This window comes from Camelus bactrianus, chromosome 35 (assembly GCF_048773025.1).
Source record: "Camelus bactrianus isolate YW-2024 breed Bactrian camel chromosome 35, ASM4877302v1, whole genome shotgun sequence".
NCBI lineage: Eukaryota > Metazoa > Chordata > Mammalia > Artiodactyla > Camelidae > Camelus > Camelus bactrianus.
Genome location: NC_133573.1, coordinates 11,081,905 through 11,105,708, shown reverse-complemented (window position 1 = coordinate 11,105,708; position 23,804 = coordinate 11,081,905). Strand labels below are relative to the sequence as shown.

Genomic DNA, 23,804 nt, shown 5'->3' with positions numbered 1-23,804 from the left:
GCTTTAAGAATTCCCTAGCTCTGTAGCGGGGTGGATTTGGGGCAGAGTGACAGCATTGCATGCCATCGCCACTGCAGAGAAGCTAGGGCCACAGGTGCACAGGTGGCAGAGGGAGCACGGACTCCGTGTCAGGCAGCAGGTCCCCCGTCCGCTGAGAAGTGTCACTAAAGACTCAGCATGTTCTGCTCTTTCTTAGTTTCCAGGACTCCTGTTCTCTTGGCTCTCCTGTGCCTTTCTTTACCACAGTCAGTTTGGTGCTGTTTACATTAATACCGTGAAATCGGTACCATTAATGAGCATTCATTAAGTTCTGCAGTACGTGTGATATACGTGCATGTGTGTGTGCACGTAGAGCCATGTGAGGTAGTTAGTGTCTCCGTTTTTACAGCTGAGGAAGACTAAGGGTCAGGGAGGTTAAATGACCTTGCTCAAGGTCACCGAGCTGAGAAAATCACAAGGGCAGGATTTAAACCCAGGTCAGCCTGATGAAGTCCACGTAACTTCATCCTGCCTAGTCTCATTCTGGACGCGCGCTTCCAGGCACTTATGTAGGTTCTGTTTAGTCTCCACCTTCTTTCTGAGATCTCAATTGGTTACTCTTGGTTTTAGCTATAGCCTGCACGTGGGTAAGCACCCGGCTTTATCCCAGGTGTGTAAGTTAGGAGGCGTGAGCTTCCCTGCACCTCCAGGGTGCTCTGTGGTTGCAAGGAGCTCCTGCCAATGTTCAGGGAGCTTGTTGTCTTGGGACACACTGCCTGCACGACTACTGATGTCAGGGAGTGGTCGTACTGGACACCAGGCAATGCGCCAGGCTGTGCTAGGAGCCTCGGGTATCCTCCACGGGGGCGGATCCCTTCTACCTGAGCCCTGTTGGTCAGATCCTCCAAATGTCTCTTAAGTTTATTATTCCCTTTGCATTGCTATCATACTGTTATAGTTCAAGCTTTTCCCCATTTCTCACCTGGACTATTAGTGATCAAGTCCCCATAACCAGTCTCCAGCCTTTGATTCCTAACATACTCAGTTTAGTAAATTTCTCAAGTGCAAACTTGATCCCTGTCCAAAACCATTTACTAACTTTCCACTGTCTGCAGCAAGACTTAGAAGCACTGGGCCATGGGATTCACTGATAGAGGGTTTTGCTTCACTCCTGTGCTGGTGGCTGCATGGGACTCAGCACTGTTTCTTTGGTTATGGGGGCAGACCAGGTGGTGGACCCTTCTCACAGAAGGCAGGTGTGGCAGTAGTTAAGTGAAAACTGCTGAAATAAAGGCTGTTGTCTTTCCCTGTGGAGTAGTAGGTCATTCCAGGCTGTCTCTTGTTATTAATCATGGTTTATAAGGAAATTTGTGTGAGAAAATATAAAGGAAAATACCAGTTTTGTTTCAAAAGTGCTTTTCAGTATTACTCTTTTGAGGCAATTTCTAGCCTCTTCTTTGCTTAGAATCCTTTATGAGAGGGACGTGCATTAGCATACGTGAGAGGGATTGTCATTTTCAGGGAAAACGGTGACGCTTCTGCCCGACCTTTCCAGGCACTATTGTCTGTAGGATGCCGTGGACCCTGACCTGGGGTCCTGAGGGTTTTAGCTTGAGAACTAAAAGCCTGGAATCCAGTAGGTGTTAGCGCGTGAACCCAACTCGTAACGCAGTTTCGATAGGTTAAAGTGCCTGGTCTTAGAGAGGCTTCATTCCCTTAGGCTGTAGTTCTTGAAAGTTAACATTGTTATTAATTATTACTTCGGATACTCCAAAGGGCAAACAATACTTACTACCCACTTTGTTGACAGGATGAATTATAAAGATACGTACACTGCATACACCTGAGGAGACAGTGCAGGATGCCTGTGTGAGTCACTGTGACCAGACAGGAAGGGAGCCTGTATGAGGCAGTGTGAGCACGCAGGGAAGGAGCTTGTGTGATGCATTTGAGCAGGGCAGTTAGGGAGCCTGTGTGGGGCTTTGTGAGCAGAGAGGGAGGGAGCCTGTGTGAGGCAGTGTGCGCAGAGTGTGGGAACCTTTGTGAGGCAGTGTGAACAGGACAGAGTGAGAGCCTGTGTGAGGCAATGTGAGCAGGACAGCGAGTGGTCCCTGTGTGAGCTTGTGTGAGCAGTTAGGGAGCCTATATGAGGCATTATAGCAGCACAGTGAGTGATGTCTGTGTGAGGGAGTGTTAGAAGACAGAGGGAGCTTGTGTGAGGCCGTGTGAGCAGACAGGGAGGGAGCCTGTGTGAGGCCGTGTGAGCAGGACAGTGTGGGAGCCTGTGTGAGGTAGTGTGAACTGTTTTTTGAATTTTTGGATGCTATTTTCTTCTATGATTTCCACATATATATGTCTTTATTTGAAAATAATTTTGCTGTTAATAAATTAGACTATGAAATAGTACAATCAGAAATTAGGATTGGTGTCTGTATCAAAATGAAAAATTGCACTGCTTACACTTTAAACTATATCTATAAATTATTTTAAATGTTGTCTGTCAAGCTTCTAATATCAAGAGTCGTAGTCTGGAGTGAGAAGGACGTAGTTATTGAAAGTTAGTTTAAATTCATCCCGTGAGGGAAGAGAGCAGTGATTTGTCCTCCAGGAGCTGTTCTGGGACAGCCGGCCGCCCAGGGCACACAGACCTGGGCAGGGACCGGTTGACTCCCTCCTGAGGACCCACGGCCAGCTGCGCTCAGGGTCACTGAGCGCACAGCTCTGCTGTCTGCGCTCACCGTGTGAGAGTACCGGGGCTGCCATATGTCCCGAATAGGGTGTTGATTTCCTCAGAGGAGAATTTTGTTGTGAATCAGAGATGCCAGAAATGGAAAGTAGAGACCCACGTGGAGAATGCTGCCCGTGATCCCTGCGGGGCGTGGGCAGGTCTCCCTGTTAGTGAGGGGAGTGGCGGGAGGGAGAGGCGCTGTGAGTGTGGGAGGCGGGGGCGGGGGGGGCGCCATGATGGAGCTGATGGCGGGTGAGGCCCTGATGGGCATGTAGGCTGGCTTGTTGGGACGGCGTGGTAGACTGACCAGGCAGGAGTGGTTTGGAGTCGGGGGCCCTGTGGGAAGGCGCATATGTGGTGCAGTCATGACTGTTAGGGTCCCCTCCTCAGCGCTGCGCACTGTCGATGGGCTCCATGCTTGTGTTTGTACATTCTGCCTGATGGGGAAGCTCTCCAGGCAGAGACCACATTTTCATTTTTCGTTTCTTTGTGCTTGGTGCCTTGTAGTCCCTGGCGTGTCGAGCGCAGTTGGTCGATACTTGTGGAGTGAGTGTCCCGGGCCAGCTCTGCCCTTGCTGGTGAGCGGACCTTGCCGAGCCCCTCAAGCTCTCTCAGCCGCAGTTTACCTACCGTGTTAATGGGGCCCCTCGGAGACCCACGTGTGCCCATGTCCTGTTGTCCGTCTTGCCGGGTTGCTTCCGTGTGGTGCGTACTTCTTTGTCCTGGCGTTCCCGGCTTTTATGGTCCAGCTCCGGCTGCTCTTCCAAGTTTGTGTTCTAATATTAACTCTTGCCATCCCTGCTGTCTGAAATGTTATCCATTTATACATTTTGTAATTCATCGAAGAAGCATCTTTCAAGGACTGCCTCTCTGCCTGCCGGACCAGGTCTGCGCTTTGCAGGCCTCATTTTCCAGAGAGGAGGTCGGGATGCAGAACAGGCAGATGGAGGAAGGAGCAGGGCTGTTTCACGTAGCCAGTGCTGAAAAGAGAGCAGGCGAGGTGTGTCGTAACTGTTACTTCATCAGGGGTGGGGAGTCAAGGCTAATTTGGCGAGGGGCCAGGTAGGGCGGAGGGAGGTGTGTGTGAGCTGAGACCAGAATGACCAGGCCAGAGGCCAGAGGTGGGGTGCGCAGTCCAGGGTCTCTTCGGGGGAGCAGCCGCTCTCCCTGCAGCTGATGCTCCCGTCTCAGCCCAGGTCCCCTCGCTCAGCAGGAGCAGGGGTTCGAAACCTGCAGGAAGTTGGGAGGCTTACGGTGAGGACGGAAGGAAAGGCTAAATGGTATTTTGAAGGGAAAAAATGATTTTGTGACCAGCGGGCCAAAGAGTGGAGCACTGAGGTTGTAAGTCTTGGCGTCTCGAGCCTGAGTGGTGGCTGTGGGAGGGCTTGCGTGGCGGTGGTGGCTGCGGGGCTTCAGAGTAAACAGCAGGACCTGTTTCCATCATCTCCTGGAATTGTCGGTGGAGTCACACAGCTGAAATTTAGTTGTTTCCGCTTTCAGTTTCATCTGCCTGTAGACGTCATGTGGGCCTTTCATTTTGATGCAGCAAACACCGAAGTGTGTGTTTTAATGCAGAGATCTTGCAGGTTTCGCCTACATGCTTGTATTTGTCAATAGCTGTTTCCACCTTAGCAGAACCTGTCCAACGAATAGTTTTAGGTGGTGAGCATTGAAGGCGTGGTGGTGAGATCTGGGACGGTGAAGAGTGAGTGCTAGGATGGTCCACACCCTGCTACACATTTTGTTTAATCCTAGAATTCTCTTTTCATCTCAGTAATTCTTGGAGTCCATTAGGTATTAGTCTGGTAACAGAGTGATTGTCAGTCTCTCACCTCTGCTTATATTTCTATTCTGTTTTCTTACCTCCTGATGGTGATCTTTTATTTTAAAATGAAAAGTTACATCTTTCACTGGTGATAATATATAAATTAGAGAACTTACTTGATGTCTGTGTTTTAAAAATCATTTTCTGTTTATTGCAAAGTGAACTTACCTTGACTTAAGCAGAATCTGGGAGTGAACAAATTAGCTTGTAGAGGTCTGACCCTTGGACGGGAGCTGTTGAGCTGTAAGAATATTGGAAATTTTTAGAGCAAAACCTTTGAGTGTTTTTTAAGTGAGATGGGGTAACAGGATTTTTTGCTGCTCTAGAGGTCCTATTCTGTGTCTCTTAGGGCCTTACTGAGAGTTGGGCTGATAGTTTTATCTTTTTTAATTATATTTTTAATTTGTACATGGTGAATTTCTTTTGGATATATTACTGAACTATTCTGTAGTTAACTTATAACCCTAAAATTATTGTTCTAAAGTTGTAAGTTCCTTGTTTTCCTGCTGATTTTGACATAGTCTCTATTGACATTACGTTTCTTTTTCAGATATCTCAACACCCAGTTTATTAAAAAGAATAAATTGACAGAAGCCGACCTTCAGTATGGTTATGGTGGTGTAGATATGAATGAACCACTTATGGAAATAGGAGAGGTAGGAAGTTCTTTAAATGACTGGCAAACGTAAGAGTGTTTTATATACTGAGGTGATTGGATCCACTGTCCTTTTCTTGAGGACACTGAGTTGACTGTCTTAAAATTGTCAAGGTTTACAACATCCTAAATGTTAAGTAAATAAAATACTGTCATGGTTCCCTAAGACACTTCAGCTGGATAAGAAGAACAGAAGAGACGTGATGAGTGTTATTTCAGTAATGAAGGCAATGGTGGGTGAAGGGCGGGACGGCCGCAGCTCCACTGTGTTAACAGTCCCATAAAAAGTGTCAAGGCTCCTGTAGTTAAAACGTGCAAAGGACATGGACTTAAAAGAGAACCTCAGGAGAGGAAGTACAGGTTTATGGATGTAACAAGTTTACTTTAACTTTAAAAAGTAATTAAGGAAATTCAGAGTAAACCAGTCAAGTGTGCAGCTTAAGACTCACTCAGGTTCTGGAGGCACAGTGCAAACCTAAGTGTGGAAATTATAGTAATATATCATGTGATACTGACTGTGAGAGACATACTGCAGCACGTGTCTACTGAGTAGCCAGACACTGGGGAGACAGGTGGCAGATGGTCCTTTTCCTCGTGGGGAAACAGATGCCAAACAAGTAAAGCAGTGAAGGAAGGAAACAACTAAGACGCAGCATTAGTAGAAATTTAAATTAGAATGACCCTTCTAGAAAGAAATGTATCAGAAGTAGACTTTAAAATATTCGACACCTGCTGACCAGGTAATCCTATGTCTAGTAATCTGTACTGCAAAAATAATACGGGTAAAAAAGTTTACAAGTAGTCCTTGCAGTAGCAATAATGATGACTAATGAGGAAAAGGTCGTATTTTCAATATCCAACAATAAAAATCATACACAGAATATATACAATATGATCTTGTTATAAAAGTAAGCAGATGGATAAATTAGTAGAAGATACTTCATAGAAGCATTAACAGAGGGAAAAATTGGTTTCCGAAAACATTTGGACACAACATTTTATGTTTAATGGGAATGAAACTGTTGGGAAGTAGGGTGCAGAGAAACAGGGCAGTTGGAAGTACCAAAGCTTCGCAGGAGTTCTTCAGCTTGCAGGACTGTGAGCGTTTCACTTCGCAGTCGTCCGTCATGGCCGGCAGCGTCAGGCCCACTCCTCCTCTGGAGGGAAGCACCTTTCTGACTCTTAACTGTGCATTCTTCTATAAACAAGTGCACATACATACACAACAGTTTCATGATCACAGTGTATATAAAATTCTACTTGTATTTCTTGCCTTTTTCAAAAAAATAGTAGGGATATTAAATAATTTATCAATTATTTATTAAACCATTTCCCTTAGTTTTCAGTTTTTTGTTGTTACAAACAACACTGCATGGACATCATTGTTCACTTGTTCATCTATTAAGTATTTTTTGAGCCCCCCTTGCCCCCTGTGCGAGGCACTGTTCTGCGTGCTGGGGACACAGTGATGAGTTACGTAGACAAAAGCATTATGGTTGTGGAGTTCCATTGTGTACTTCTCTCCCTGTGCCTGAGCAGTTTTCACAGGGGGTGTACCTGAAAGTGGGCTTCCTGGGTCAGAGCACAGCCTGAATTTCCATGGCCCTGCCCCCAGCCTTTCAGAGGGCTTTACCAGCTTGTCCTCCCACTCCAGCTATAAGATCCCATTTCCCCCACATATTATCTCCTTTTTTCCTGTTTGTGCTATTTGAAAAGAAAGAAAAAGAAGGCAAAACCTGAAGACTGTGCCTTGTGGAAAGACAGATGCTCTTACTTATTTGTATAGAATTACCAGTGGGTCTGAATAAAGTTATCTCAGTAGAAAGGCTAAAAACACACTCACGCCTCTGTGGGCTCTGTTAAGTTGGAAGCAGGAGCGATTAGTTTTTGATACTGGAATAATTTGTAGTCTGCATGAGAAAAATTTTTTGGCTTTTAAAGGCTTAAATGTGAAAGGTAGAACTTGAAAACTTTCAGAAGGCAGTGTGGGAGCACATATGTCTCCTTAGAGTTGATCTTAGGAAGCGAAGGAGTTCTTTAAAAGACACGAAAATGCAAACAATAAATGAAAAGATTGATAAATTTGAATACATTAAAAAATTTTTTTACTGTAAAAAATTATAAAGAAATTAAAAAGTCAAATCACAAACTATGACAAACCACACTACGTAAAACTGTCAAGGGATTAATTTCCGCAACATACAAAGAACTTGGGCTTGTTGAGAACAGGACAGGCATTAATGGAATAATGGGCAGACGATATGAATGGGCATTTCATAGGGGAAAAAAAAATGGAGATACACAAAAAAACAAAAAGAGTCGCAGCTTAATTTCAGGAAAATGCCAGTTAAAACCGCAGGGAGATCCATTTTCCCCGCCGATGAGCAGAGTTTGACAGAGCCCATGCCCTCTGCCTGTGCGGGTGAAGGCGGGATGACGGCTAGGCCAGCCAGTGCTGCCCTGTCCTGGCGCAGGCCGGAGCCACAGACACGCTCATCAGCAGTCACGGTGTCCTCACACCAGAGCGGGGATGGAGCAGTGCCAGCGACTGAACGATGAACCATCATTCTCTGTTCGGTTGGATTTCAGTAACAACACTGAAATTTAAAAAACATCCACAGAACAGCATACAATGTGATTTTGTTATTAAAGAAGGTCAGAAATAGTCGATTCAGAAACCCCACACGGGGACACCTACACACTCGGTGCAGCTCCGAGGAGGAGGTGATGTAACACAGGGTGCGGTGGGACAGCCTCTGAGGGGAAATACAGAGGAGGGCGTTTGGGGCAACGGTGATGAAGTTGTGTTATTAAACTGAGTGTTTGATTATTTGTTAAATTGACTTACCCTTTTGTGTTTGTACAAGAGGTTTTATGATTCCAAATGTCAGCTGCAGCCAATCTCGTTGTATTTAACGTGACTCCTTGGTTTCACTTACCACTTTGGCATCTGTAGCCCTTCCCTCATCCTGGGCACTTTATAGTCAGTAAATTAAGGTTTTATAAAAACCAGTTACTTCTGTAAGACTTCCAATTAATGCTAAAACCTTAATTCTGTTCTTTATACAAGTCTGGTAGGATAGTCATTGTCGTAAGTGAAGAATGTATTTTCCTTACATATATTCAGTTTTCATTTGAATTTTGAAATACTGGTTATAAGTACTTTTGATGGGTATTTTCACTTTTTAAAAAAGCCTTGAACAGATGTTAAAAACAAACACTAAGTAATTCAGCCTCGATGATGCCCATTTTTCCTGGCAGCTAGCGCTGGACATGTGGAGGAAACTGATGGTCGAGCCACTTCAGACCACCCTTATCCGAATGCTGCTCCGAGAAATCAAACAGTGAGTACTGACGCGGCCCTTCCAGGCAGGTCTGGGGCAGTTTGAGATGGTGTCAGTTGCATGGCTGTTGGCTGCACGAGGCCTCATTTTACTGTAATGAGCCTCATTTTCTATTTTAATGCCAGTATATCTAAATCACTTTATAATCTCTTGGTTTGGCGGAAGGCAGATTTTTCTATGGCCTAATATGTTTAATAAATAAATAAGTCCTTGAAGGAAGTGACTTGTTTTGCAAGCCTGAAACCTCTTGGACTTGCAGGCAGTGCTGGGTTGTTTGAATGTATCCTCAGCCGAACGTCTGATGGTGATAACCTGTTCAGGAAAACTGATTCTTCTAGTTAGTCCGTTACTTTAATAGTCGGTTGACTTGTGAGGCAGCCCTGTGGAAAGGTGGCTCCCCGCTCTGCTCCCAGCCCAGTGGTTGACTCTTCACCTGACCGCTGTGCGAGGAGTTTAGGGTAGAGAATGTGTTCCCATGGGGTCCTGAGTAGAGCATCCTTTCTGCTGGACCTCAGCTCTGGGGAACCAGAAGTGGAAGCTGGTGACACAGGTGTGCATGACCCTGCAGGTGCTGGGGGGGCTTCTCTAGGCCAGCAGTCACCGTGCAACAGCGCCCATCCCACCCCCCAAGTCCGCTTCCTTTAAGACACAGACACGGGGTTTCTACGTGAGGAAAGAAGCAAAGTGTTGTTCTCGCTGAGGCTCCTTGTGGTAGATGAGGGGTTAAAAAAGCCGCAAGAGAGTATGAGAGAGTATTTTCAATGTCCTGTTAACACCCAGTAGAGAGTGACATGCCAGCATTAAGTGACTTGGTTTGAAAGACTGTCTTTCACGCTTCTGATGACTCCGCGGTGTGCAGGGGTGGGAGGTGGAGCAGAGGTCTGCAGGTGACTTTCCCGTGTCAGGTGGTCTTTGAGCAAAAATGAAAGCTCTGCACAAAACTCTTCCCTCCCCTTTGACTCAGGACCGGCTGTGACAGAGGGTTCTCCACGTGCTCGTGTTCATGGCTCCGCCTCAGAGCTGTGAGGGGTAGGTTCATCAGTGAGATGTGAGTTCGCAGTCTTTCTCTTTTGTACCTCTCAGTTTCTGAGAGAAGTTTTTCTAATTTCCCAGCTCATTTTAGAGTTACCGATTTTCATCCTTGTAATTGTAAGTTTCTGTCTTATAAATTCTGAGCCTTTGTTGTTAGTTGAGTAAATGTCAGGACTGCCCTCTGGTTAATTATTTTTATTGTTATATAGTAACTTTATGTATCTTGGGCTCTTTCTTCTTATTTTGTCACCTACTAATATTGTTAAAACAGTTTTCTCTTAGACTTTGGGGATTTTGTTGTATGTGTGTCATTTAACTTTTTGAGTGTGGAGTTAAGTATGGATACAGAAAACCCTGCAACACAGATGTGCTTCTTGATGACTTATTATTGGGTGAAACCCTTGTGAATGCCACCAGGTTAGGAAAAGAAGCATGCCAGCCCCCAAAACCTCGTGTCCTGCCCCTCCTTTCTCCAGAGGTCACCACGGTCCTGACACCAGAGCAATCACCTTCTATTTCTTTGTGGTCATATCACCCACAAGTGCTTTCCTAGACTCTGTAGTTTAGTCTTGTCCATCCTTAAAAAACTGTACATGTCTTTTAAATCTTCTAATCAGCAGGTTCCTCCTCCACCCTTTTTCCCTTGTCATTCTTTTGCTGACGAGACCTGGGTTTGATCTTCAGACTTTCCCACTGTCTGGGTTCTGCTGCCTGCGCACGGGCACACCTCTGGGTCCTCCTCTGTCCCCTGTCCCCTGCGGACTGTGCGCGGGCACACCCGTGGATCCTCCTCTGTCCCCTGTCCCCTAAAGACTGCGTGCGGGCACTCCTGTAGGCGCTCCTCTGTCCTCTGCTCCCTGCAGATTGGCGGCTCAGTGGCTTCCTCAGATTCTGGTTGGTTCCCACTGGAAAGACTATAGAGATTTGTTCTTCTGTGATGTCTGATTTTCCACTCTTTTTGGCTTAGGCAGCCACAGGTGCTAAATACCAACATCTTTTAGTTTATTGACGTTTGTAAGATGGTGCCACTTTAATTCTGTCCTTTGATTTTCTTTCTTAACTTGAAAATTTTTATAACAATATGCTTGCCTTTATCTGCTGTTTGGTTACCACTTAGGAGGGCAAAGTATCAGCTTGTTTCTTTTCTTAACCTGGTTGGTGAGATAATGAGCTGGTTTGCTGTCATCCTCAGAAAGTGATCAGTTAACCTTTTTTCAGTGTATCGTGATGAACTTACGGGCTTAAATACGTTGGATTCACTGTCTTGTTTTATTAAAGCCTAAATCGCCCTCCTTCTGTGTGTTGCTGCAGCCCTTCTGGTAGGCCCCTGGCCGTCCTCGGTAGCGCTCTGTCGCGTGTGTCAGGGCGCTCCAGGCTTGTCTTGTACGTTTTCTTCCCTGGACCCAGTGTCAGGTACTCAGTGAGAAACTTAGTCCTAAATACACAGATGATATGTAAGTACATTCTTGAAAACCTTTAACGTTCCAGACCCTTTCCTCAGCCGTCCTGTCCACACGGTAATCCTTGTGACTGATTAACTGTCTTTTCACACCTTTTTGTGTGTTTTTTTATATCTAGGTACAGAAGCAAATATGATACAGAATACAATAGAGAATGTTAATTTTGTTTTCTTTTTTAAGTATGTAATTTTAAATTTTTTTCTAACTTTTCAAAGACATACACGATATTTATACATATTAACTTCTTTTAAAATTCAGTTACGTGTTGTGATGCTCCTGTGTTAGTACCTAAAGGCCCTCCTCCTCCTTTCTGCAGCCCACGTGGCATGTGGCGGGTCTGTCTGCCTCTTCCCTGGTGATGTGCCTCAGGTCGTCCTCAGGTTTTCCTCCCACAGCTCTTGCTTCTGTCGTGCGCACATGCAGATGTTTGTCTGGAGTCGGAGTGTGCATGCGCCTGTTCCTACACAGCTGGCTGTGAGAACCTGCCTTCTCCGTTGCCACCAGTATGTGACGCTGCCAGTCTGTCCAGTCTCCGCAGACCTCCGCTTCCCAGGGCCCCCAGGTGCGCCCGGGTTGCTGCAGGCATCCCTTCCTCCTGGCACCACGCCTGCTGCTCCTGCGGGGACACACAGAGCAGCTCTTGTGGCCACCGACCCCCCTGGTTTTGTGCCACAACAGTGCCCATCTTCCTTCACTTGCTTCCCTCCCTTCCTCGTAGTTCTTTCTCTTACGCATTTTGGTCCATACTTTGGTTTTCTGTGCTATCCAGTCTTCACTCCATCTTTTTCTTTTTTTCTTTTCTTGGGGGGGGGGGGATGTAGGGTTATTTGTTTATTTTAGTGGAGGTGCTGGGATGGAACCCAGGACCTTGTGTATGATGCTAAGCACATGCTCCACCACTGACTACACCCTCCGCTCCATACTCCATCTTTTTTCATTTTCTGCAGGCCCAGGGGCTACTGCCAACACCGGAGTATTAAAAAGCATCCTTCCTGTCACTTCTCAGACTTTGGAGTCGGAGCAGGTGGCTGCATCTAATTTGTTGGAACCCTGTTCTCATGAAGTTTCTCTAAGAGGTTAATTTGCCCTCATCACACATCAGAGTCAGGACTTTCGAAAGTTCCAGCCTAACCTTTAATGATCATCACAGCCCAGTCTGCCGTCTGAGCTAAACTGGCTTTAATAGCCTTCATTTTAAAATCACACCCGGTGCTTTTTTGCTCTCTCAGCCTTCTTCCCTCTGACTCATTGAAAATGCTCCCATTTTCCCGCTGTCCACACTTAAAACACTGTCGTGACAACAGGCCCTGTGCTACAAGCTTTTCTGAGTTGTGTTTAACCTTTGCGGTGTCCTCGACAGGGAAGATTCTGCAATTATCCCCACCAGAGGGGGCGCCCCTGCGCGGGGTGATGTGGGGCTGGAGCCCAGGCAGGCTCATCCGGACTCTGCCTGAAGGCTGTTGTTGGACCCTTCCCATGACGTCCCGCCGCCCAGCTGAGCAGTTTCATTATCCTGGTGACTTCCTTATGGTCATTGTAGGCATTTTCCACATGCTTCTGTCAAGATCAGATTATGAGCCATTTATTTCTAAAGATTATTTACATTCTTTTCTCAAGACTGTGATCTGACCTCATCTCTTGGGATCACTGTTCTTAGATGAGACCAGAGTTTATTCAGATGACCAGCTGAGTCGATGCTTTTATATGTTACTAACGGCATCATTTCACTGTTCATTTTCACTACCTGTCAGACTAGTAAAAATAAATGATAGTGATTTTCTGTAGTGCCTTTTGTGCAGTTACAAATATGTGTACTGAACTTAAAGATTGAGTGAGTATGCCTGAGAGTTTCCGAGTTCAGATGTTGTTCTTACAGAGAGGGCACCTTAGTTATTAAGCACTGGGAATGTCAGTGCTCTTTCTAGGCACAGTCTTACCTGATTCCAGCACATCTGGGTCTTTTGGGATCAGAAACAAAGGGCAGGAATGGGAGTTCTCCTGGTGCCAGGCAGGGAGAGCAGGGTTTGGTCATGAAACAAATTTTAGAGAACCTGATTTTCCAAATATTTAGATATTTGTCACTTTTGACTGATTTTCGTTTGGTCCCAGGCAAAGTTAAAGGAAAAAAATGATGCACTCCAGATCACTAGAAAAGATGAGATCATTATGTCACCAGAGTTAATGTGGGCTTGGGAGGGAACTGATGGAAGGTCTGCAGAAGAGACACTCACCATGTCACCTGCATGAACTCCGCCTCCTCTGTAGTGATGCCACAGTGTAGGTGTGTGACTAGGATTCCACGGCTGACAGGAGCACTATAGCATATTAATTCAAGTAAAAACCTTTTCCCAGAACATTCAGATGATGGCGGGAAGAAGGGGAGGAGAGGGCTGGAGGGAGGATGGGACACAGACGTATAAAGGTGATCACTTCACCTGTTCTTAAATGTTAGAAACCTTTATTCCCAGTAAAAAGCAAGAAGATTTTACTAGGAAATGATGGTAATATATTTTTCTGTTGTTCTCTTTGTAAAATAATTTTTAGTTCAAGGGAAAACTGTTTTGAAGTGAGGTGGGAGATTCCAACATAAAGGTACGCCTCTGACTGTATGATGGTTTGTTTGGAGCATTGTTACTGGAGTCAGAAACGCCCAGCTTAGAGCCAGACTCTCTTACTGCGGCTTTAGGCAGACTTTTTTTTTTCCGAATTTCATTTTCCTATTTCTGTAATTAGAGAAACCAAATTCATCTACATTTCTTACTATGGTTAAGACTTGCATCACACTAGTACCTTGACTAAGTAGGACCTTGTCACAGTGTCGCGTGAATGACTGAGGTGATTTTAATCCCCTGTAGCTGTGAAGGGATGTGGCCATGTCAAAACGCTTCACACTAAGTTACTAAGTGGAGAAATGCCTTTGTGCCTGAGTGGGAGCCGCTGGGGCGCTTGCGGACCTCAGGGACCCAAAGTGGCCCTTAGACGTTGCATCTGGCCCTGCGTTGTACTGAGTGTGCCTTTGAGGAAGGCGTCCCGTCAGACCCCGCCAGGCGTGCTTATGAGGGTTCAGAGACCGAGTTCTCAGACCAGCTCCTCCAGGAATGGAATTGGTGGGAGTAAAAGCCAGGTGTTCTTAACCAGGTGGGGTGTTACCCAGGTGTATTTACAGTCTTGAACTGACAGCCTCATATCCACTCTGTTACAACTGAAGACGTGTCATCTTAGTATCAACATGGTATCTTTCAAGTTTTTCTGTTGTTCATTGAAATTACATCTAATGTGTACATTAACCATCATAAATCTGAATTCAGCTGCGGTATGAAAGTTATCTTTAAGCATCATGCATGCATTGATCTTTAAGATGTTTTATGCACAATGTGATTGGACCAGTAGAAGAGGCAGCCCCACTTTGGCACGTTTCTGTGTATTTCTGTAGATATACTTGTATTCTCAAGAATGTTTTATGTTTTACCTGTTTCAGTGATCGTGGTGGAGAAGACCCAAACCAGAAAGTAATCCATGGGGTTATTAACTCCTTTGTTCATGTTGAACAGTATAAGAAAAAATTCCCCTTAAAGGTAAAAAGCCTCCTTTAAAAACATAAGTCATCAGACCTTTAACTTCTTAAATTGCTTCTTCTCATTTTTAAAATGTGATTTAATTGATTTATTTAGTTTTATCAGGAAATCTTTGAGTCTCCCTTTCTGACTGAAACAGGAGAGTATTACAAACAAGAAGCTTCAAATCTATTACAAGAATCAAACTGCTCACAGTATATGGAAAAGGTAAGAAAGAAAACATGTTAACTCCATCATTTATTATATGTCAGGTGTGGCTTCATTTAACACTAGTTATCCGAGTTAATGTATGTTTTTGGTGGGACGGCTCTGTTTTTCTGGTCCCTGCGCTGGGTTTTAGTCACTGTTCAGCACCTGCTGATAAACCATCGTTCTTGCCATGGCATGTTTTCCAGAAGAAACAGTGCTGTCCCGATTTTTATCGTGGTTGATGCTTTTTCACAAATCCTGATTGCTGGGTTTGCTTATCTTTGAAATTAATATATATTATTCTTGGCAAAATAATACACTGTCTTTTGTGCTTAGTAGACATGTTAGGGAATGAGGTTAAGTGTAGAAGCTGTGTGTTGAGGTTTTACCTTCCTTCCTCTAAATGCAAGGAGAAAGTAGTCAAGATAAAATCGTTCTAGAACTTGCTCTTTTTGTCTAAGTTTTTGGAAGGCTGTGGAAAACCACGAGAAGTTTAATCAGTAAACCAACACGTATTGATTACCATATTTAAAATTCCATGTGTATTTTCTCAGTAGAAGAATATATTATAAATTCAGTCATCATACAAGATACATCAGAAGTTTTTCCTAGTCTTTTCAATCAGCAGTGTTGCATTTTAAACATTTTACTATTGGACGACTTTTGTTAGTTTGTTTACCTTTTAGAAAAGTGAGACGTTGTAAAGGGATGGCTGTGGCGAGGCGTCCCCAGGACGCGGGTCGGGAAGCATCAGGGTCAGCTGGTGTGCTGCTGCCGCCAGGCAGAGCCAGGCCGGGGTCTGGGCTGTTTAATCCTCCTCCTGCTGTGTCGCCGATGAGCTCAGGGGCCCTGAGTGAGGCGTCAGGCGTTTTCCGCCGTCTATGAAGCACAGGTTGCACTGCGTCAGGCGTCTCAGCACATAGCCCTTTTGTACATGTTAGACCCTTGTTGGAGGCTCCAGACCCAGTCCTTGGAAGTGCACCGAGTATCAATGCTGCGTACTCCCCTCTTCATGTCAGGCCCTTGAAACCAGGCTGATAATAAAATGCTTAAAATGCAACACTGCTGATGAAAACACACAAGCAGTGCACAGACAGTGGGAACAACCCAGATGTCTGTCAGGAGTTGGAAGACAGGGAAATGTCCATGCACACAGTGCAATATTGTACAGCCTTCAGTCCGAATAAAGTCCTGACACCTGCGCCCATAGGGGCTAACCTCGGACACGCTAGGAGAGGACAAGTGTCATGTGCTTCCACTTACACGAAGGGTCTGGAGCAGGGGATTCGCAGGGACAGAAGGGAGATTAGAATTTAGCAGCAGGAGGGAAGGGGGTTACTGCCCAGTGGTCACAGAGTAAGTTTGGTGTCATGAGAGTGTTTTGGAAATAGTTGCACAGCATTGTGAATGTAATGAATCGTATTGAATTGTATACTTAAAAATGGTTAAAATGACAGATTTTGTGTTATATATATTTTACCACAATTTAAAAACACTAATAATGTAATATACCAAAAACCATTGAATTGTATACTTTAAATGGGTGGTCACATGATGTGTAAATAGATCTCACACTATTAAAAGGAAAGCCTTTGGAGGTTATGTTTGGAAAAGAGCATTTGTAAGAGTAGTTCATTCGGTTACGACTAATCCTTGTGGCCTCCTGTTTCCCTCTCTGTGTCTTCCCTGGTTGGGCTCTTCCCCAACCACAGGGGGTTTATAGCTGTTCAAAGCTGCACTGAGGCTCTCCAGCCCTGTGTACATTCTCGATATGTGACCCCTGGTCCTCCACTTACTGTCACTTTATTTTTTCCTTTCCCATCCTCCCTCATGTCCCTCAGACTAGTTCCTTTTTGCAGTTAGTTAATCCGTAAGCGGATGACATCGTACTTGTGTGCTGTACATGGCTAAGGCTGTTTTATTTTGAAAGGAAAACACTGACCAAGATGACTTTCTCAGCTGATGAAATACACGGGGGCACCCATTAGTCTAGACACCGTTCTGCCCACCTTGGTTTCTGTGACTTTGCCCTGAACTCCTGGCCCCACAGGCAGCACAGTGGGACGTGAGGACCATGAAACTCAGTCCTGAGCCTCGTTTTCATCAGAGGATGTCTGAGAGGAGTCCGGGAGTGTTGTGTTACTTCCTTCTCAGCATCACCCTTTATGTCCAGGCAGACTCAGCAGTTCTCCCCCAAGCTTAAGGATCCTTCATTCCCTGGGACCAGTCACGCGCAGAAACTCTGGTTCCATAGCGTCACATCACAGAATGTTTTCAAACTAAACTTCTGTAGGGGTATGTGCCGTGCTAGCATGATTTTCATTGCAAATGTGGTTTGTTTTGAGGTAGAAATTAGCCAGATGCTCTGCCTGCTGTCTTTATTAGCTGGTTCTTGTTAATGTTAATCAGTGTATTGTTTGTACCTCAGTGCTTTTTATACAGGATACGCTTTAATAAAGGTCTTGATTGAAATATTTGACTGTGACTTTTTTTGACTTTCAAAAATGTTAATGAAGGCGTTAATGTGATTAGCATTGCGTACTGTTCATGTTTTTTAAGATGAATCAGCATAAAATAGACTAATCTGTGTCCAGTTGATGCAAATTACTTTTTAGTTTGGTAGTTATATATTCGTGAAGTGACCACCTGTTCCAGTTTTTAATATTCACCCACTTGTCCCATTGCCGGTTGAGTTGTCTGTATGTAGGACGATCGAGGTCAGTGAGTGAGGATAAAATGCAGCCTCTTAGCCTTAGGTTTTGTTCATAAGATGGTGAAATGTAGGTGTCAGCTGGAAGCATAAGCAAAATTTTGAAATGATTCATGGAATGTGAGTTTGAATTGATTATATGATTCTTTTTATTACTTTTCCATGTCAGTTGCTTACCGATACTACAGGATTTTTTCCTCATAGTGGCTCATGACTGTAAGAATATATTTCTAAAGGTTCTAGGCAGATTAAAAGATGAAGAAATTCGATGTCGAAAATACTTACATCCCAGTTCGTATACTAAAGTGATTCATGAGTGTCAGCAGCGGATGGTCGCAGACCACTTACAGTTCCTCCACGCAGAGTGTCACAACATCGTCCGGCAAGAGAAGAAGAACGGTAAGTGACACCCCGGCCTCCGTGTGGGTGGAAAGCAGGTGATAAACCCGCTTTCTGCATTGTCCCCAGCCAGCCGAGATTTCAAACATATGTGAGTAACAGTCTCTGGAATATTCAATATGCCTTTTTACAGATTATTAATATTTTAAAAGACTGTTTTGGAAAAGTATATTTTCACATTTTATTCTGAAGTCAAAAGAAAAACTGGGAAAATGTGTTTACACATCACAGGGGCCAATTCCCTTAATACATTAAAAGTTTCTAACAATAATTAATAGAAAAAGGCAAAGAATGTGAAAGAGAAATATAAATAGATTTTAAATATATGGAGATGCTCAATTTCACTCAAAATAGAAGTACAAAATAAAAATACAACGAGATGTTAGCAATAAGCAGTAAAAAAAAAAAAATGGAATTTTTTAGAAAAAGAAAATAGTAGTAAAAATTTTCAAATAGCAGGGAATAAATGTAACAAGACTCATGCCAGACCTACAAGGAGACTAAACACTGTTGAGAGCAACACTGATGCACAGATCAGGGCCGTCCCCTCAAAACCCAAGATTTGTTTTGAGCTCGGGAAGTTAATACTCAGACTAAGAACAGTCAGGACAGCTTTGAAGAGCACGGTAGGAAAGCTGCAGGGTTGCATGACTTACAAAATGGGGCCTTGGCACAAGGTTAGACAGAGACCAGTGGGCTGAAGTAAAAAGCCAGGAAGTAGCCTGAGCACACGTGGACACTTCGTTTAGGACCAAGGTGGCCCTGCAGGGCACTGGGTGCCAGGGCCATTGGCTGCCCGTTTGGAAAAGCAGTGAAATGTGATCTCTACCTCAAATGCCCTATACAAAATCAATTCATTGTTGGCCTTTGATCGAAAGGGAAAGCAGTGATACATCCAGAATGTAATATAGGAGAGTAACTTGATGACTCTGAGAGCAGAGGAAGATATCTCACATAAAACACAAAAAGCACTGACCACAAAGGAGAGATTGATCAAGTCGACTACCTCAGCATTAAAAACCTTGGGTCAGTGAAGACCGTTAAGACCCTTGGATCATCAGAAGAGCATCACAAGACAGTCAGAGGACAGAAGAGCCAAGAATACATAATGGGGAAAGGCTGACCCTTTTAATAAATGTTTTTGGAAAAACTGGACAGCCACATGCAAAGTAATGGAACTGGACCACTATCTTACACCATATACAAAAGTTAACTCAAAGTGAATTAAAGACTTGAACATAGGACTGGAAGCCATAAAACTTCTATAAGAAAATGTAGGCCGTAAGCTCCGTGACATCTGTCCTGGCAATGTTTTTTGGATCTGACAGCAAAAGCAAAGGTAACGGAAGCAAAAATAAACAAGTGGGATGACATCAGACTTTTTAAAAAGCTTCTGCACAGCAAAGAATCCACCAACAAAATGAAAAGGCAGCCTTCTGAATGGGAGAAGGTGTTTGCAAATCCTGTGTCTGATAAGGGATAAATATCTAAGATATATAAAGGATTCACACAACTCAGTAGAAAAAAATGATTAAAAAATGAGCAGAGTATCTGGATGAACATTTTTCCAAAGAGACACACAGACGGCCAGCAGGTACATGAAAAGGTGCTCAACACCCCTAGTCCTCAGAGAAATGCAGATTCAAACCACGGTGAGGTGGCACTTGCAGCGTGGCTGTCATCAAAAAGACTAGAAGTAACAAATGTTGGCGAGGATGTGGAGAGACGGGAGGTGTTGTGCGTGGTTGGTGGGAATGTAAATTGGTGTGGCCACTATGAAAAACAGTGTGGAGTTTCCTCAGAAATAATAAATAGGACTATCATATGACCTAGGAATTCTACTTCTGGGTATTTCTCCAAAGAAAATGAAAACACAAACCCAAGAAGATACATGTTTATTTTAGCATTATTTATAGTAGCCAAGATAAGGAAACAGCCTGAGTGTCCATCAGTGGATGAATGGATAAAAATACACAAACACACATGCACGATGAAATATCATTCAGCCATAAAAACATAATGAAATCTTACTGTTTTGTCACAACATGGATGGACCTCGAAGGCATTGTGCTAAATGAAATAAAGTCAGAGAAAGAAAAATACCGCAGGACCTCACTTGCATATGAATCTAACAAACAAACTGGCAGATACGGAGAACCTGTCAGTGGTTGCCAGAGTCTCAGGGGTGGGTGAAGAGGGTTGAAAGGTACAAATTTCCAGTTATTAAAAAAACACTCAGGGGGATGTGATAATATACAGCATGTGACACTAGTTAATAACACTGTGTTGTATATTTGAAAGTTGCCAAGAGGGTAGATTTTTAAAGTTCTCATCAGAAGAAAAATCACTGTAGATATGCATGGTGATGGATGTTAACTAGACTCGCGGTGGTGACCGTTTTACAACATGTACAAATGCTAAATCACTGTTACAAACTTGAAGCTCATACAATGTTATATGTCAGCTACGCCTCAGAAAAAAAGGAGACAGTCATAGGGTCACATATTTGCGATAGCTGAGAGAGTTTTATGTCCAGAATATAAAACAGTCAAGAAATTTGAACAGGCGCTGCAGAGTAGAGACTATCCAGATGGCCAGGGAACATGTTAAAAGGCTCTCAGTCTCACTAAAATAGGGAATGCCAATTAAACCACACTGAGTTGTCAGTACTAATCCCGTTTTGATATAAAATGAAGAAGACTGGAAATAACGTGTTTGGAAGTGTGTGGAGTAATGGAAACTTGTTACACGCCGGACCAAGAGTATAAATCGATGCAGCCACCGGGACAGACGGACCGTGACCGCTGCTGCTGAGCAGACGTGTCCCTCGTGGTCCAGCCTCGCTCTCCTGGGTGTCCTCCCCACCGCCCAGCTCGCGTGCACACACACACAAAAAGACATGTACGTGCGTGCTCACAGCAGTGTTGTCTGTGATGCTCCAAACTGGCAGCAGCTGAGGCGCCCAGGAGCAGCAGAGGGGTGGGGGTGGACAGGGCACAGCTGCACACAGCACGGGTGGACCCCAGGAGCGAGGCGAGTCGGGGAACCAGACGCGGAGGGTCCGTGATTGCGTTTTCACAGTAGTTCAGAGCAGGCGGAGCTAGTCTGTCCTGACGGTGGTGACCTTTGCAGAAGAACTAGGAGGAGTGGTCCGGGAGCAGTGTGAAGAAGGCTTTGGGGTGCAGGGAACATCTGTTTCTTACCGTGGGTGGTGATAACTGGGGCGGGGGGGGGCGTTCACATGCGACAGATTGTTGAGATGTACACTTAAATGGTTTGTAGGCTTTTCTGTGTGTTATACGTCAATAAAAAGTTTAAAAACCACTATACTGAAGTGTCATTTCCACCCCTCAGTGCAGAGATCAAAACGCTTGGTGACACATTGTCGCCAGGGAGCTCCTGGCTTCTGGGAACTGTCTGGAACCCTCGCACAGTGGGCCTGCCTCGCAGGTTTACGCTGCAAGTGGTCTTGCCCGTGGGGATGTCAGTCGTGACAGTAGTGTCGGCACTGGAGCAGGCAGTTTCCCATCAGTTGCTAAGGAGTCGCAGTGGAGCATGTGACGGGCAGTGGTGCCAGGTGGTGGCACAGTGTGAGGAGAGGCTGTGTGTCCTGACATGAAGGGTCTTGGGGTGAGAGGTGGTTCTGCAGTTGCAGACAGTCCACCGGTCTCCCATGCTGTCTGTGTAAAAGGGGCAGAGGTGGGAACCGGGGATTTCCCTGACCAGGTAGGAAGCAGCCCTGAAGGCCACCAGGCCACCACCATGTGGCTCTCCGGGAAGAGGACTGGGTGACAGGGTGGGCCCCGCATGCCCTTCTGTAATCATGCATTTGAACTGTATGTTACCTAGTGTATTAAAAATATTTTGAACTATTTGGAAGTTTGTTAATGGCATTTCTGTCCCCTCAGACATGGCGAACATGTACGTTCTCCTCCGCGCTGTGTCCACCGGCCTACCTCACATGATTCAGGAGCTGCAGGACCACGTCCACGACGAAGGCCTTCGGGCGACTGGCAACCTTGCTCAGGAAAACGTGAGTCCGCGCAGGCTGGGCGCCTGCTCGGCTGCCATGGGGCTTTTCTTTTGACTTGGCTGTTGTAAACCGTGAGGGAGGAGTCCCGCCATGCCCGCAAATGAAGCGTCTTTATTAAAATGTTCTGAACCTAGACTGTGTTGGACACGTTTTGGAATTAATCGCATTATTAGAAAATCGGTGAGAGAGACAGACTTCTCAGTCGCACTGCTGTGTCCAGTTAGCAGTTGCTGACCAGCTTCTCACAGAAAAGCACGTTTCTGTGTCTAAATAACTGTGTTCCTGTGTGGCTGGCGTTGGCGTTGGGTGAGTAGCAGCAGTGTCAGTCATTGCTAGCACAGACTGCTTGCAGTCCGGTTTCCTTTCACATGCTCTGAGTTGGATCGCCCGGGAAGCGAGTCTGGGTTGAAGCATTCTTCCCTAAATACGTGCTTTCCACCCAGAGTGCCCAGCAGGGACTCAGGTCCCTGACATCTCCTCTCAAGGGTCCCCTGCCAGTTGGACAGCCGTTCACAGCAGGGTGTCCCTCCTGTCAGAGTGCACTCCTGTTGGCAGGTTTTGCTGGACTGCGCTCCTTGTTTTTACTCGTAATGGTTGACAGATAAGATAGGTATGACAGGAAATGCTACTTCTCTTTCTGTTTTTGTAAAACTGTTTGTTTGTATTGTTCAGGTCTGCTGGCCTGTATTATTTATTAGGCTTATTGGTTTTTTACTGGTTTTTCATGTTCAGGGTGTTGAACGACTAGGCACAGGGCGTGGTGTTGAGTTGTGGGCAGCAAACATGAGGGGACGCCCTTGCAGGAGACTCAACATCATTGTAGCTGACTCGGGGTCTTTGGTCCAGCTGCACAGTTAGCCCCATTGATTTAAGAGAGAAAATTCATCTTTCATACTGCTGGGTGTTTCTTCCCTCTGAGACGTGGGGACCTGCCCTGCCCAGCTCTCGGGGTCTCAGCTCTCACGGATGATAGCTTTCTGACTTCTCCCCTCTCTCCGCCTTCAGTGGCTTGAAGGCTGTTTTGGTTTATGTAATCCTCTCTGAAACTGAGAGGCCTGGTGCTCCGACTGTGTCTTGTTACACTTACAATGCGGAATTCCAGCGCCGGGCAGAAGTGTGTTTTCAGTGGGCTCTGCTGGCAGAGGAACCTGCATTTCTGGTGTTGAATGAAAACTAAGTTCAACATCAAAGCATTAGATTTTTAAGACCATCTTAGCTAAAAACAGTTTTTGAGGGTGGGTGTTGTCTGTAACATTAATTTGCTTGGGGAAATCTTTGCTCTTAAATAGTTCTTCACTAAGCCTCATTACATCCTTGAACTTCTTAAAATAAGCTTTGTACTTTGTATTTCATGTCTTTAGATGCCAACACTATTTGTGGAGTCGGTTTTGGAAGTACACGGTAAATTTGTTCAACTTATCAACACTGTTTTGAATGGTGATCAGCACTTTATGAGTGCATTGGACAAGGTAACTTTTTAGTACATGTTTCTTTATATAAAATACTCTTCACTTAATCATTCTTTAAGGCAGTTCCAGAACTAGGGCTTCTAAATGTGAGATTTCTAGTCTGGACACAGAGATTAACCTTAACAACCAATTTCATAGTGAAAGTCAAAACTGAAGTATGTAACTTACAACTTTTAAGTGAATAACTGAATGATTAAATCAAATGCTTAAATCAGAAGGGTATTGAACTTCCCATGATTATGCTAGATGAGAATTGTTAATAAACTAGTATGTTCTGAAAAATACATGTGTAATTTTAATATTCTTTAGTGCTCATTTTTCCTTTGAATTTAATATTTGGATGATATTCAAAAGAAATACTATTTTTATAAACTTTTTCATTTAAATTTGCTTACATGGTTGTAGT

The 23,804-nt window shown here is 44.7% G+C and overlaps 1 protein-coding gene across 4 annotated transcripts in view; it reads left to right on the top strand.

Annotated features, from left to right (window-relative positions):
- CUL2 (cullin 2) overlaps window positions 1-23,804 on the top strand; it is a 74,504-nt gene that overhangs the window by 32,082 nt on the left and 18,618 nt on the right. For all 4 annotated transcript variants that reach the window (XM_074358373.1, XM_074358372.1, XM_074358374.1 and 1 more), the window contains 7 exons: window positions 5,083-5,188; window positions 8,449-8,531; window positions 14,502-14,598; window positions 14,695-14,805; window positions 17,734-17,896; window positions 21,805-21,929; window positions 23,291-23,398. In XM_074358373.1, coding sequence (XP_074214474.1) covers window positions 5,083-5,188; window positions 8,449-8,531; window positions 14,502-14,598; window positions 14,695-14,805; window positions 17,734-17,896; window positions 21,805-21,929; window positions 23,291-23,398 — 793 coding nt within the window. The remainder of the gene's footprint in view (window positions 1-5,082; window positions 5,189-8,448; window positions 8,532-14,501; window positions 14,599-14,694; window positions 14,806-17,733; window positions 17,897-21,804; window positions 21,930-23,290; window positions 23,399-23,804) is intronic.